General features: G+C 45.3%; 1 protein-coding gene across 1 annotated transcript in view; it reads left to right on the forward strand.

The window, feature by feature from the left end:
• The first annotated feature begins 468 nt into the window (after positions 1–468).
• Positions 469–16,849, forward strand: part of LOC146196212 (anticoagulant protein rhipilin-2-like) — a 35,087-nt gene continuing 18,706 nt past the window's right edge. The window contains exons 1-2 of the mRNA XM_084596949.1: positions 469–629; positions 12,763–12,803. Coding sequence (XP_084453075.1) covers positions 469–629; positions 12,763–12,803 — 202 coding nt within the window. The remainder of the gene's footprint in view (positions 630–12,762; positions 12,804–16,849) is intronic.

The raw sequence follows: 16,849 nt of genomic DNA on the forward strand, positions 1-16,849 counted from the left end.
GGCAAATTGAGGGGAAGTGGCAGACTGCTTGGGAAAAAGAAACAAACAACCTTCATTCTGTAAAACCCATTTTAGGAAACTGGAACTCATGCTGTGATTAGGAACGCTTTATCGATGTAGTTTTATGTCGTGTACCTATACGACACAAACAAGTCTTGTATAGTTTCTTGCTTACGAAAAATACCGACCTGGTGTGAAATATTGTGATAATGAGCTTAGCGTTAATCGCCTTATAATCTTACGCTCATATGTGGAATAACACAGAAAAAATATGCAGCGTACATTACAATGATCACATCCTATTTTCTTAAAGCTAAATGCATGTCTTGTCTAAAAAAAAAAAGGGCTTTTCTCTCACCTAGTTATCATCGGTCGAACTTTCTAAAATTGGATTTTTTTACATGTACAGGAATTTCAGGAAGTGACAAAGCACCTCAATGTAAAAGCAAGAAGAATGGCAACGTCAATATGAAAAATTCCCTCTGGCAGAAATACAGCGACGGCGGTTGGTTCCTGCGTGATTACTACTACAACAAAACAACCGACATGTGCGAGCCCCTCGGCTATAAGGGATGTCGTGGTAACAGCAATCGTTTTCCATCGGCTGAGGATTGCCATGATCACTGCAGGTAAATGTTCTGGCAAGGTTCTTATGCGAGATCTAATGAGTAGATGTTCTTGTGAGCGAGAGTCAATGGTGGTAGTTTGCGGAAAAGAGGTTGTATAGAACAAAGTTTGGCGAATACTGATTTAATTGGGCAAATATAGGAGGCAAAAAGCAGAGGGATGTGCAGTCTCCAGAGATCCACAGATAACACTTTTCTGATGGCCCTCAGCGATGGCCCTCAAGAGGAAAGCTCGCCAGGTATCTTAGAAAACCGGCCATATATTAAAATGCTCGTAGATATGAAAGTGAAAGCCATTTAATCCATGTTTGCGACATTATGTAGTTGCTCAGTGTATCATTGTTCTTTTTTTAATCGAATGCATAAATGATTTCAAATCACGTTTTTAGCAACTGATTTTCGGGACGGGAATTCCAGCGCGAATCCGTCCAAGGCGAAAACTATTGTGGGACGCATACGCTCCACCTATAAGGGTATAGCGCGAGTCTTACCGGCTACCGTCCGCAGCTCCCCTTGCTGTTCCCCACCCCCCCGTTCGAATACGTGCAATCTGCCATTCGACTAATCACTAACCCCTTAATGTTTCATTCTGTTGTATCACAAATATTATTTACACACAGTGGTAAGCTACTGCATTATGTGAAAGGCCACCGGATATACTTCTCTGAGTGTTTTCCGACAGCACCTCCAGAATAACTGATTTCTTCTAATTGGGGTCTGTGAGCCCAACATGCCGTGTACAGTTCACAATGCGGGAGATCTTCTTTGGTCTCGTAAAGCAGAAAAATGAAGCAAAGTGTTTATTGTATATTCCCCCACAACATGTGTGTAATTTGATTGACATTAGCACTAAGGGGCAAGTGTTTTCCTTAAAGCGCACTTACATATCAGCGACCTTCATATTTATCTCCAGTGATCGAGTGTTGTGCCTCTCAACATATCATTATAGGCGACTTAATGCTCACTATCTTCACTGTGGTAATGCCGTAATCAACAATCGAGGAACAAATCTCAAAGACCTTATAGATATGCAAGACCTCGTATATATTTTCACGTGTTGGTCACGATGAGGAAAGAAGCAAATGAAGAGACTGGCGTTGGACTAAATGAACTGTTTATTGGGCTGCCCGCGCCCGAAAAAGAGTTAAGTAACTTGGCGGCGGTGATAACAGGAAGTGTATTCGTCGGTCATCGAACAATGAATCCCGTCTCACCCCCCAGCTCAATTTAAAGGTGACGAAGAAACGTAGATAAAGCCGCGAACGGTGATTAGCATAACCTGAAACATTCTAGAAACACAAGCAAGGGACTGGAATCGTCGAGAAGTGTCTCAGAGCATCTTCCGCGATAAAGAAAATTATAAAGCTTTCTATTGCGACAAGGAGTATGAGCAAACAAAGAATACAGAATCGATCCGTGCTCTAGAAACGAAGTGTTAAGGCTGCATGCTGGCGACTTTTGAAAAACAAAAAATAAAGATTGCTGCGGTTCGTGGCAACATAAAATTTCTTACATATATTTCTACGTGGCGCATTCAGTAGCTGATTGGACATGTCGTTTGTTTCCATAAGTCATGAAGCCTCTATTACGTTGCGCAATGAGGTGGAAACACACCGGGATGATCAAATACCCACATGTGTATGCGCACTGTGGATCGAATGTAACAATTCGTCTCGTGTGCATCGAGGACATATGTGGACATTTCCTGTCTGGACGTTAGTCACAATCTTATATGAAAAGCCTATAGGCGTCCTTTCGCAGTGAGAGGACGCGCTGTATGCGTAAGTTTGCAACAGCGTATAATAATGAGGAGGAATTAGAGACGCTACGCACAGTGCTACAGCCTACCGAAAGCAAGTAAGGAAGAACGAAATCTGCTTATGATCTCACCCTTTCTCGCCGATCTCAGCGACCAACACTACGCCATTTTAAGAAGTTAGGATGCGAACGCTTGAAAGACTGCTGTTCATCGCTGGCTCCTCCTGAGTCACTGTGGCGTACTTTGCATGTTTATGTATCTTGCGTTCACCTCCGCAATAAAGGCACCCTTTCTTTGCTTTGGCCTTTAATTTAAGTTGAGAAAGATGAAGATTGTCCTGAAATTCTTGTGGGCCGAACTCAAGCAAAATAATAAAGTTAGTTTGCGCGCCACCAACGCCGAGCAATAACTACGACTTACTTGTTTGAGTGCCACCTGGAAGCATAAACATGCACTTGGTCCTGATGGGCCTTCTGACTCGACTCAATCTAACCTGGCATGAATGCTTAGATTGCGCTGCTCAATCGCTTCAATGACACATGGGTTTCCACTCCTGCTCCAGCATATTGCATGATCAGTCGACTGGTTATTCGTTTAAAGCCTGAAAGACTCCGCAAGGTTATTTTGGGAGAGGTATCAAGCAAAAGGGTGCTGCTCAAACATAATCATTGTCTAGTAAGCAATGATATATAACCGGATATCATGACGGGGTTTCGGTAATGACGCCTTTCTATTACCAGCGTCGTCGACCTCATTGTTATCGTTGAACATAACAAGCGCAATCGTCTACTAGTAACGTCTGCCTTTTTGAATATCAAGGCGACTTACAGCAACGTTCTTCATGCGGCCTTTCTTTATAGACATAACTTGGGCGCTGGTGACCAGGTGTAGCTGTGGATTGTGAGGTAGCTTATCGGCCGCTTTGTTTACATGCTTACGCCCGATGTAAAGAACCCTTGGTAATTGGTCTGACATGGAGTTCAACAGGGAGGATTCCTCAGCACAACTTTATTTAATGCAGCTCTAAAAGTGGTGAGCCCATTTCCATCAAAATCTACATCACCGCTTATGCTGACGACATCTGCATTTGGGCCTCGGGTTCGAACGCTTACGAATATGTGGGAGACTGCAACGAGCTGTGTCATCGATATGAATGTATTTGCGTTGTCAGGATTTACTCTTCGCTGTAGTACGGTCTGCGCTGATAGCATGCGCGTACAAATTTATCTGTAGCTACCCTATATCCCTTCACAGAGTAGTGATACCATGTATCTGCACAATAAACTTCTGGAAGTTATTCAAGATCAGACTATCATGGTCAAAAGAGATCAGTACGGCTTAAAAATTTTTTTCATGTTCTTTGCATTATAGCCACCATGAAGTAGCAGCTACGGAGTGCTCTTGGAGTAAACTTTACTACGTTCAGTTCTTAGCTACTTTATCTACGGCCTCTCAGTGCCATCTAGCATGAACATATCTTGATTGTGGACTTCAGAAAGCGTACAAGTGTGGGAGCTCAAGGTATGCCATAGCTTGACACGATGCACCTCTACCACGGTGTAAGAATATTTAGGTGGGGACACCGCACGGGAGAGGCACAGAACGCAAGTTTCCAGATAAAGTACCAGCCATGCTCCTCTGAGCCGGGCCGCTGATCGCAGCGTCAGCGTTGATGTAGCGGCGAATATTCGCTAGAAGAAAAAAAACACATACATTGACGGTGCTGTTGCGATAGCAACCTGCTGATATCGCACGGCGCGAATCTCCTGCGTGAGGCGTTTGCGTGTCCGAACTGTTTGTCCGTCGTCGCCAAAAGCATCACCGTAGGACTTTATTCTTAAGCCGTGGCCATTGCATCGCTGCAGAAGCGAAGTCCAAAATAATTTTTTGGCTTGTCAATACTATTGACGTAATTTAAATCCTAACAACGAAGCGATGAAAAGGCTGAAGTTGTACTTTATGTTGAAGTATGGGGGAGCGAACACTACATTACACAGCCATTAAGTCATGGTTATTCAATCGAAGGCGCCGGGAAGGAGTTTTCCCACTTTGGATAGCGAAAATAGAGCAGGGAAAACAAATCCTGCGTTCGATAGGCGAATAAGAGAAAAATATAAAAATTCATAGGGTATTCTGAACTACCTATTTAAAGAAATGCAACAGCGCCCCGTACCGCGTCTGTACCGCACAAATCCTTAGCGTGCAAATGACTGAGTGGAAGAATGGAATAGGCAAGCGAACAAAAGTAGGGATAAGCTATGTGAACGGAAACCGGAACAAATGCTGCCCTGATTTAAGGCTTTTTCGCCCCAAGAAAGCTCTACTGCCATCCATATTTGCACGAATCTCGACTGCACGAATGGCTGCACGATGACTAGAACGCGTAACCGACTGCACGAATGGCTGCACGATGACTAGAACGCGTAACCAAGTGCGTCCGCCATGCCCCCTTTACAAATCTTATGCGGGCGGTAGACACGTAGGTAGGGACGAAGTGAGGTGACAGGCTGCCAAGCTCACCCAGAGGGCTGCGGCTGCTGCGCCTCTGTTAATAACAGGCCGTCAGGGCACAGAATGTTGGGCTACGCAGCGAGAAAGTGAACAGCTACGTAGGTAACGAAACGTTTATGCTCTAAAATAGGTTTCAATGAGCTAGGCCTTCTGCATGGTCGGTATGCGCAGCAACCACCACACTTGAGTTCTTATCGTCGTAACCATAAAAAGTCAGTGCGCCATCGCAATACGGTGCCATGTGAACAGTCATATTTACTAAGAACCTGTAATTGTTTGGATTTCTTGCCCGCATTGTTAACTAGCATCATTCATTCCATCCAACTCAAAAAGTTTCATACAACACTGAGTAATCTATTTGTGTTCATCAACTGATTTATATGCTGTCTTGGCACACCACATCACATTACTGTTCGTCAATCTCTAATGTACAGATTCACAAAAGTTTTTAACCATAATTTTACCACTGTTGTTTTGTATTGAATAAATTATACTTGGTGTTCTTTTTCCGTTGTTGTGAAATTTTCTTCCCCTCTGTACTGTACGCTGTACCCCGAGGATAAAAGAGAGAAGGGAAACAAAAGCTAGAAGAAGTAATGGTATAGAGGAAGTAAGAGTGAGGTCCACGCCTGGATTTTTCTTTCATTATGCCGACAATGCCGCACTTGCTTAAAAACAGGGCCTTTAACGGCGTCCTTTAAAGTTTGTGGATGGGCATAGGTGCTGGGCTTATTCCCTTCGTGCGCAAAACATCCCCCAACGTATGAATTTGCCCACTTAAAGGTTGTGAAAAGGGGCACCGCAGCCCTCGGCTTGGAGGCCTCGCTCTGGAAGTATTACGTAGATAAGATGCAAGCAAGCTTTAATATCTAATTAGATAGGGTTCTTGAAGCCGGCTGCCCTGATTCGGGCTCAGTGGCGAAAACGGTTCTGAAAATGAAGGCTGGTGTAAGCAGGAATGAACTCTGCGGGAAAGATGCCTGTTCCGGCTTTTTGCATTTACAAAGTCACTCACGGCCTGAACGAAGTGGCAATCCTTTGTAATGTTCCGGTGGTATCCCCCCCCTTCTCTTTGCAACTTGCTCAGCGACGCTGTTGCATATTGTGTGAAAGCTAGGCTACCGGCTCTCAGAAAAGGCATTGCCAGCATTTCGCAAAGTACGCCACCAACGTCGTCAATGAAATTGCATCCGTCCTGCGGAAAATCTTATATTTCACATGCAGGACTTCCGTGAGAGACTGACTTAAGGATGTGCACAATGTATTGACTTATTCAAGGAGGGCGACTTGTCTTACACATTAGTGCTTGCACCTATTGTACACCACAGTTCTGTAAGCTTAAGATTCTGGGCAGAGGCAGACAACAGACGGTTCGCGAAACCCTGGAAGCCTTCTATATAATAAGCGGGTTCAAGCTGTGGTTGCACATGTCAGGTTTCCTTTATGAATCTCAACAAATATTTCTGTTGTGCCCACATTTATCAGAATACTGCTTATTTCCTGTTGCCTTGTGCAAGTGCGCATCATCCGAGAAAGCAACACATTTCGGCTGTTTCTACTTTAATAAGCAATTTTAGCTAAGTAGCAGTAGCGTCCTCTTTTATTATGCGGGTCTGTATTGCTCTAAGTACCCTGTTATTTTGGCTAAAAAGCAAGTAAATCAAGAATTAACTTCCTTAAAGTGCAAGCTTTTTTGTTACAGCTCTAATGGCAATTGTACTGGCACTTAATGCGGCTTGTTGTCCTCACAATACTTTGGAACTTGACAGACTGTCATTCAAATGTACCGGCTATATTCTCAATTGATTTACTTTACTTTAGGTTTTAACCTCGTCTTTGTTGTCTATTTCAGAAAGCAACTAAACGAACATCATTCCGGTGAGCATTTCCCTTCACTACCTTAACTACGCGGTGTTCCCTTACACGCGCTGCCATTTTCCCCTACCGCAGTGGCCTAAAATATGTAACTGGCGGCATGTTGTGCATTGCATGGTTCTTGTGTAGCGTTCTGACACAAGTCACAGACAGCGAGTCATAAGAGGTTGCCGTATCAAGTGACATACTAATTTCAATTGCGGTAGATTTTGTTCTCAGATATCACCACAGGGAACTGACTACGTTCCATTTCCGGAGTCGCATAATTAAAACTTTAAGCGGTTGAAGTACCCGTATATATGAAAACTGAAAAACTAGTCTTCAGGCTAAATGTTCCAGTTTGTTTGAAACGTGGCGGTTGTTTCAGACAAAACCAGCCACAGTCTGTCATATCTGAACAACGCTTGCCAGCTTACATTTCTCATAGTTTTTATAATCGATAGCGCATTCATTCTTTTAAATTGCGTATTTTATAAATTCTATCCATCCCCTCCACTAAGTTCGAGAAAAAAAGTTGGAAAGAAAGGTTGCATGCGAATCTTTTAATACCCACATGGAGTTTTACTAACCACTATGGGTTCAAGAAAGGCTTCTCATGTGAGGATCAGCTATTTGAATTTACACACGGACTGCTACATAATATGGACGAGAACCTTCAAACAGACTGCATATTCTTGGACTTCTCTGAAGAATTTGATCGCATCACGCAATCACGTTTAATAGCTAAAACCACCTGCCCTAACATAGACACATTAACGACCTCACGGATCAGAACTCTCGTGTCATATCGCAAGCAGTTTACATTTGTTAACAATCACGAATGTCTACTTAGCGACGTCTTGTTGGGTGTACTACATGGTAGTGTCGTAAGCCATTGTTCTTTGTCATATACATAAACGACCTGCCATATAACATTAATTAAAACATTCGCTTGTTCGTAGATGACTGCATCATTCACAGCATAATTCAGAGACCTGGCAAATGTCACTTAACACCGAAAAATGCAAGTTAGCTACATTCAGTCGAAAAAAAAATCTTTCAGTTACTTACTGAATAATACTTCAGTGTCATAGTGTATTTACACAAATAGCTCGATGTTAGTTTTTTGAGTAAGCTCTTTTGGTCCACTCATACACAGAGAGTAGCAGATAAAGCATCACGCACATTAGGTTGTCTAAAATGCAATATTCATGGAACTCCTACCCCTAGCGCTAATCTCGCTAATCAAACATTTGTTTGTCCACATCACGAATACGCGTCTCTCGTCTGGTCACCTCATCAGACGTATTTAGTTATCTTGAATTGGTTCAGAATCATGGTGCGCGTTTCTTTTTCAAAACCTACATTCGGAACGCAAGCATAACAAACACCAAATCATGGATTTCTCTCTCTCTACATTGCAATCACGGAGATTATTCGCCCTCATTAGCATATTGTTACTTGACTAAAGATAAAACGCACAGGAAGACACACTCAAGAGAAGACACAGGACACGTGCACCATCTAGCCCAATTTCAAGTTTTGGTAAGCATATTGTCACGACTCAAGCCACAGGGAGCCGTGAAGGTACACGTAGACGAGGACCCGAAAATAAGGTCGGCTTCTAGTTCCGACCACAGAGTCCAGCACCAGCGCGCCTCTCGAGGCAACAACCACTTCGTTATCGTCGGCACCAAGCACGGCAGTCGCGCGGCGCTAGGCACGTGGCAATATTGTTACGAGCGATATTTTATTGCCCGTACGAGAAGCGTCGGAAGCTTGAGTCCGCTTGCTAGAGCCCCCTGCACAAATCGACCGTTCGTCCTCTTCCCTTTTTCGCGACCGTCCCTTTCTCGTCGTCGTCTCAATCTGGGTGTAACACCTCCCCCCACCCAGTCAAGGCCCGCAGGGATAGTCAAAAGAGTTCACGGGATTAGAAAGGCTTCAGACGAGCAACGTCTACGACTTCACCTTTCGCTAAACGACGGCCGCTAGTCGTGAGGCGCGCGAGGCGGTAATTGAGCTCGCTGAATTGGGCAAGGATGACAAAAGGACCATCATAGTGGCACAGCAGCTTTTGGGACAAGCCTCGCTTTCTGACAGGCCGCCACAAGAACAAATCCCCAGGTTGACAAGTGACGTGACGGCGGTGAGCGTCTTAGCGTACTTTGGAGCGATTATGAGATGCAAAATTACGAAAGCGGGCAAGGCGGCGGGCTTCCTCGGCAAGGCAGAAGAATATTCATCAGGAGTGGCAGGAAAGGAGAGGATGGTGTCCAAGGTGTATCGTGGGAACCGAGCGTCAAGCAAAAAAAAAAATGGGCTGAAGCCTGTAGTCTCATGGCGGGAGATATTAAAAGTGTACGTGATAAATGGTAGGACGCTGTCCCAATGTTCGTGATAGTACGGTTCGTGCGATCAGTAGGCCGTTCGTCTGAGGATGGTAAGGCGATGAATGGCGAAAATGACAGGCATACGAGTGGAGCAACTGCTCGACAACATCGGCGGTGAACTGGCGACCACGGTCGCAAATAATAACTCGCGGATGTCCGCGGCGGAGGACCATTGCTCCTAGCAGGGAACAGAACACATGAGATTCGGTGGCCGCGGGTAGGGCTGCCATCTCACAATACCACCGAGTTAGGTAGTCAACACAAACCACACTCTAACGGTTTCCATTTTGTGATAGCGGTAGAGGGCCAATGAGATCAACGGCCACTTGTTCAAATGGTACATGGGGTGGAGTCATGAGGTGAAGGTGCCCTGCTTCAGCGCTTGTGGGACGTTAAGACCGCTTACACTAAGTGCAGCTGGCGACGTACCTCTCAATCGTCGATCGCATTTTCGGCCAATAGAACCGTTCCTCGGCGCGGTGGAGAGTTCGCGCGGTTCCAAGATGGCCGGAGGTATGGTTGGTCATCGTGAATGTTCTGCAAGACAGAATGATACAGACTGTTCGGAACATTTAGGAGGAAGCGGGGACCCGTACAAGAATAGGTTGTCTTCCTTCCATAGCAGCTCATCACTGACACAAAAGGTGTGTCCACCCGATGGGTCTTGAATTTTTCTGAAGAAAGTGTGTAGCGTGAGATCTTTCCGTTGCTCTTTCTCGAACGTCGTCATGTCGAGAAGGGCCGGTGACAGCGACGTGACGCAACTGCCGAAATTATCGGCATCAGGCTCAGTCGTAGAAAGGGGCAGGCGCAAAAGAAAGTGCGCGTCAGTGTGCCGACGGCCATTTTTGTACAAGACTGCGAAATCATACTCTTGTAGTCATAGGGTCCATCGTGTAAGGAGGCCGCACGGGTCCATGAGGTTAATTAACCAACAGAGCCCATGGTAATTGGTGACGTTAGTGAACCTGCGTCCAAAAAGATAGGATCGAAAACGCTGCGTAGCAAAGACGACGGCTTAGCATTCCTGCTCTGGGATGGGGTAATTCCGTTCCGGCCTGCTAAGTGATCGACTGGCGTAGGCAACAACATGCTCCTTGCCTTCGGAGCGCTGAACAAGAACTGCGCCGGTTCCACCATCACTCACGTCGGTATGAACCCCTGTGGGCACTGATGAATTGAATTTTCAGAGCTCGGGATGCGACGGGAGAAGCAATTTTAGTTAACGGAAGGTGGAGTCGCACTCAGATGTCTACTCAAAAGGCACAACTTTGTGAAGGAGGCTTGTCAGGGTGTGCGCTATGTCCGCAAAAGTGATAAATAAACCGGCGAAAGTACGAGGATAAGCCTAAGAAGCTCGGCAGCTGTTTGACGGATTGGGGTGGCTGGAAGAATGCGACCGCTTCAGTCCTGGCGGGATCAAGTCTTACACCTTCTTTATCCACGAGGTGCCGAGAACAAGCGCTTGACGAGCTCCAAAGCGGCCTTTCTTTGAGTTTAGCACAAGGCCTGCTTTACGTATACAGTCCAGCACAATGTCCACACGGTAGTTGTGCTCGCTGAACGTTTTCCCCAAAATTACCACATCGTCCAAGTAGCACATGCAGACCTCTCATTTTATTTCGCGAAGTATAGTATCCATGAATCTCTCGAAGGTGGCTGGTGCAGTACACTGGCCGAATGGCATCACCTTTAATTTGTAAAGGTGATCGGGTGTAACAAATGCAGTTGTCTCTTTGTCGGCTGGGTGAATTGGAATTTGCTAAAATCCGCATCTCAGATCTACGGAAGAAAAATAGGACGCTGAAGAAAGGGAATTGATGGTATTGTCTATACGGAAAAAATTATATACGCCTTTCCGAGTCACCTCATTTAGACGGCGATAATCAACGCAAAAGCGCCATGTGCCGTCCATCTTCCGGACAAGAATCACTGGTGGGGCCCAATGACTCGAAGACTCTTCAATACCGCTTTTCGTTAACATATCTGAACTTGTCCGTTAATCACATTTTGTTCAGCTGGTGGCACCCGGTATGGCTTTTGTAGGATTGGATTTGAGGCGCCGGTGTCGATCCTATGCAGGGACGGAGAAGAAGGAATTAAAGGTGGCCCATCTGACTGCGAAAAATCAAGCAAGGATAGGTGTCGCCTTAGAATAGAAAACAGGGCACGGCGCCTCTTCGTTCAGAGCAAGGGGTGAATCATGCGAACTAATCGCGATTCATCGAGGAAATCAGTCGCTTTCGTGCTGGTGGTGTCGGTAACCAAGGCTACAGATACAGGCGGGTCGGCGCTACAGGATGCAAGTTTCAAGCCTTTGGGCAGAATAACAGGCACGATGGCGTATTTCACAGTCGAGAGCGCAGTGCGATCTTTGGCGACAGACACCAAAGCATGCAGAACCAAAACATTTTTCTGTACGCAAGTGTCGTGCATTGGTTCCCCACTTGCATCGAACATGTCGACGGTGGTGTCACGGCAGGAAACTGATGCGCACGCAGCTGATGAAGGAGGCACAGTGGTATCTTCGGAAACACAAAACACGGTCACACCACTACACGAGTCTTACATCAGGGCTGAGTTAAAACGTTTGCCGTCGCTAATCTCGCCTGTGTGACAGTCGACGTTTGGCACTCCACATCTTCAAACCTCGAGACCAAGTATGACTTCATGCGTCGATCGGGCAAGCACCACCATTTCCGCACTAAATATTTCACCACTCAATGTGTCCTCAACACTGCACACTCCAAAAGCAGCCAACGGCTCGTCACTAACACCACAAAACTGCACACTTTTCTCCCACTGAAACAACACTTCCCGCCCAAGGTGATGCTTAAAATCAGCACTCATAACAGATACGGTAGCGCCAGTATCAACAAAAGCCATAACTAGCACACCATCAACTAGGACATGAACTTTCTTCCATAACATGATTACAGACGGAGGTATCTCTTCTAGTAGCGGACGTCCAGAGACCTCATTCCCATTGGTCGCGCTTACTAGTTTTCCTGTGGAGGGGAGCGGCGCCGGGGAGACGGAGAAGGGCGCGCGCGGGAAACTAGAGGTAGAGTCACTCTCCTGTCCTATGCCGGCGAACGATCCCACAACGGCGCAAGCCATGGGTCCGCGGAAACAGGAGTATAGTGCGGATACCGTGAAGGGTCAGAGTGGTAATCTTGCTGCGAGGGGTAGGTCGAGGAGCCATAATAAGGTTTTGGCATTGAGGACAGAATCGCGAGATGTGGCTAGGGTGACCGCAGCGTTAGCACACAAGCGAAGATCGAAGAACAGGCGGCACTGTCCTATAGTCGCCATGCGAAGCGTTGCGTCGAAGGTTGTCTTTTTAGGGAATTAGTGACGGCTGGTAGTAGCGGGTTCATTGCCGGCTTGAAGTTTTAGTGGTGATTCAATAAATGTGGCTAGAATACAGCTTGGCAGCTGCAAAATATAAACAATTAAAGACATGTTCTTCGATTTAGTGCTCGTTTTTCTGCCGGTTTTGTGCTTGATACTTTTATTAAAGGGTAAGGTGTCGGTTTTCCCCCACAGAAAGTTCTTGCCTGGCATGCCGTAGATAAAAATTCATCTTCATTGAACCATTAATGCGCTCTTGATGTAGGTACATATCGGACGATTATGCTCGGCGCCGCTACGTGCAAGGTGAGCTTTTCGTGCCTTATTCGCAAGTGTTGCGAGCATGTCTCTTAAATGCTCGGAAGCATTTGCGGAACTTTTTTAGGACTTGAGTTTGAGGCCAAGGTCGAAAACAAAGTTTTTCTGAGCGCTCCTTTTCTTCAGCAAACTGACCTATGCCATCGTCTATGATCTCCCTGTATGTGCTAAATCTGTTATTAAACTCTTTGTTGACGAATGCGTCTTTTACCGTGCAATAACTATGCTCTCAGACAGTCTTCTTCAACAGGCCGACTTGAACGTTATTACTTACGGATGTCGCATATGGTTAATGACTCTTGATATTAACAAATGTAAGCACATGACCATCTCACGCCGTTAAAATTCTTCCTAATTATCAGAATACAAAATTAATGATAGTCCTTTAGAGCATGTTACTTCATAAAGGTACCTGGGTGTCTACATAATCTGTAATTTCTCCTGGAATATTCGCATTATTACACCATAAGCAATGCAAACTGAACTCTTGGCTACTAAGGCGGAATTTCACTCAATCTCCGTTATATCTCAAACTACAATTTTATCAGTCCCTTGTACGTCCTAAGTTGTAATACGCGTAAGCAATTTGGAATCCATCATAACAGTCTCTTATGGATGCAATGTAAGCTGTTCAGAATAGATCTGCTCATTTTATAGCTTTCAATTACTCTCGTACAACCAGTGTTTCTCTCCTGATGTCTAACCTTAATTTACCCGATTTGAAAGTGAGAAGAAAAATTTCCCATCTATGTCTTTTTCATGAAGCGCTCTTTCATAATTCTTGCCTGAAACGCGAACTTATATTCCGACCTACGCACGTATCATCCCGCATAGATCACCGTCATTAAGTTTTCGTACCTTGTTGTCGAACAAAGGTCTTTTCCGATTCTTTTCTGCCCAAGGCGACTGCAGAGTGGAACCGCCTTCCCTCCTCCATCACACCAATTGAAGACGCATTGTCATTTATGTCTGCCGTTTGTAACCATTTTTACGTGACTGCAGCAATTGTTTTATTGCGAAGCAATACTAGTCGCACTTTCAAGCCTTCGCGTGACTCGGCCGCAGTTAAGTCTTGCCCACATGACGCTGTGACATCACAACTCACGTGATAGACGGACTGGCAGGAGCTGCCAATTTGAGTCTCTCGTTTCACATGGGCGGTTATGTCAGAATCAACCTGCTAGGACCTTGGCATTCACGTTACCCCTATAGACCACTAAGGCACGTTCATATGGGTTGGTTAAAGCGGTTATTTGGGCTGAGGAAGAAGAAAAAGAAAAGAAGAACGCTCGGTCACCCGCAGCTAATGCTTTCGCTCAATATTTGGTACAGCAGCGTTGAACCCTTGTAATTTTTTTTTTGGATCCTGAGCGTGGTATGCATTTCACTGTTTGACTTGTCTTGTGTTCTTTTATTACATTTGTCATTTTTGTGCATTGCTTTATTCTGTTTTTGATAATTCTCACTCTCTCTGTAATGCTCACAGGTCCTGAGGGTAATGTAAAAAATTATAAATAAAAAATCTGCTTTAGTGCTCTGGAAAGAGGTTGCTAGAAAGTACTCTTTCGGTGTGGTAGCACGATATACTCTAGCCTCTGAGCTGTGTATTACCGTTTGATGATAGCGGAGCAGTAATAACCCAAAAGAATGCCTGACTAGCGAATGTCTTCCGGGCAAGGGCCATGGGATGTGCGAGCATCATCTTGCTCTGCATGCATTGGGCAACAGCGCGTAATGGGAAAATGCTGTATAAGTGCTTGCTAATATAATGCTCTATTAAGCTAGAACTCTCAGCTGAAAAAGTCTAAGCTTTGCGAATCTGTTTCTTCTACTGAACCTTCAGCATTTGTTTCCACACTGCTCGCCCTATTCGGATTTCTATTGCTATGGGACGAGTTGAAGTCACTGTTTTTTCAGCAACACTTCCCGAAGACATGGATGGTAGATTTCAGAGCTATTGCTGGTAGAACAGCTAATTATTACAGTCTGAAAGTAAACAACACTGAAACTGTGATGAAAAAGTCTCACCTGGATGAACTTCAAGCTCACTGTAGAGGTTTTGGCGCCAGGCGCGCTAGGTGGCGTCCTTAAGCAGTGTGCTACAGTTTAGAACTCGGAGGGGGCTGGGTTTTCACTTTTCCTTACGACAGCACCATACTCTTTGATAACTTCGGTGCTTAGCACCAACAACTGGTCATACTCGTAAGACCGTCATTATTTCGTAATGTAAAGCTACGCCGCTCAACAGAACAGAAGCTGCCGATGGCAGGAGAAGGCTGTCTGAGGCGAAATATAGGTCTTTCTGCCATACATTTTACCGAACAGGCGTTTTTTTTTTTGAGCGCGGCCACTTTATAAAGGCCACGACGACTATTTCCAAGCGAAAAGTTATTAAAAAGGGTTTCTGCCAAATGAGCGGCAGGAATATATCGCTGTCTGGAGAGGCTCTACGGGAAATCTTCATTGGGATTATAACTCATCACCCAAAAGAATTCAAGCCGCCACCTGTAGAACAAAAAGCGGGTTTTACCAACACCGTACGCAATTCGGTCATTGCTGCCTCACTGCTCTCGTCATCCAAAGAATATTAAAGTCCTGTGTAGGTAGAAAGCGCTGCAAGGTTATATTTCAGGAAGTGATTCCTCCCGAAGCGGCTGGGGCTACGAGGGACGTCAAAGTGGAAGGCACCGTGTAATATAGACACCTGGTTTTCTTTATCGAGCACAGAAATTGCACATTGTTCTGGTGCTGCGTTCTGCGTTTCGCTATTCTGGAATTGCGGCTTGCGTTGCCGGGTTAACCCCGGATCTTGCGCAGTGCATAATAATGATTTTATTTCTATCGCTACTCTATATTAATGAGACTGCAGATAATAAATACGATTTCTGCAAGACAAGTTCTTCACTGGCGCAGGAGTGGCAAACGTAAACAAAACAACGATGGAGAGAAAATTTGGTCGTGCCCTCTCTATTAAGAAAAGAGGAAGAGAGGCAGCAAAGGAACCATGCCTTAAAACAACTGCTTAACATCTAAAGATTGATAAGCGCTTCAAGCTATTCACTGTGAGCGAATTTTCTACGTGTGGTTCTACGTGGAAACTGATGAGATTATATATAGAAGAGCGACACCTGGCGATCGCGAATAAATTAACTGATATTTAGGCGCAAAAGTTCACAAATATGCAGCATCCACAGTAGGGTTTGGCAAAATATGGGTCTGGCCTCCTCGGGCTAAACTAAAGTGGCACGTCAAGCCATAGCTCAGGACACTCGACTGGACCCTATGGCTCAGTTCTAATGCTTCGGGGACCAACCCACGTTCGACTCCGAGCCAACTGCAGTAAATATCAACCTAGGTAGTTCTTGCTGCTTGCCGCACCCTTCTACTTTACGGACGATTACCACACTCTCCCAAAGCATACATGCAAGCAAAAAGCGTAACATAATATTTAAACATGCAAACAGCAGCGACTCCAGCGACCACAATTTGTTTGTCCGAACCTGCGCCACAACGCTTACTTGTACTCGGACCCTTCTCTTATAGAAGGAGGGGAAAACAAACGCAGGAATGTAGCGTTTCTGTTTGCAGCATGTCACCTGCGCAACGACGCTGTCCCTGGTTATTTCAACGTCACGCTTGTCAATGCCAATTTGGTGGTCCGTTTCGACGCGTCCTTCCTTCAGTTTTTGCGTTGCCGTGCACTGCGATAAGTAGCCGTTGTCTTGGCTAACATGTTCTCTCAAAATCTCTCAAATATTCTCTCAAATGTTCGCCTTTCTGTCTTCGTCCAAGTGAACAAGCACAGACCTACTAGGCGCGTCAATTCGGGGCAGGACGAGTACTTTAGCGGAGTAGCGAGGCAGGAAACGAAGCGTTGGACGAAGGAGAGCTCGGTTGGTTCATATTAAGAAATATCATAGCGAAGCAAACGAAAAAAAAAATTCTACAGAATTGACTGTGGTCTTTTTATAACATCAGCTCGACAGCGTTCATTTGCCGGTATCGCCTTATTCCTAGGCCCAATACCTCACGTG

The sequence above is a fragment of the Amblyomma maculatum genome, chromosome 3, assembly GCF_055883805.1.
Source record: "Amblyomma maculatum isolate TAMU_Amacu chromosome 3, ASM5588380v1, whole genome shotgun sequence".
In the NCBI taxonomy this organism is placed as follows: domain Eukaryota; kingdom Metazoa; phylum Arthropoda; class Arachnida; order Ixodida; family Ixodidae; genus Amblyomma; species Amblyomma maculatum.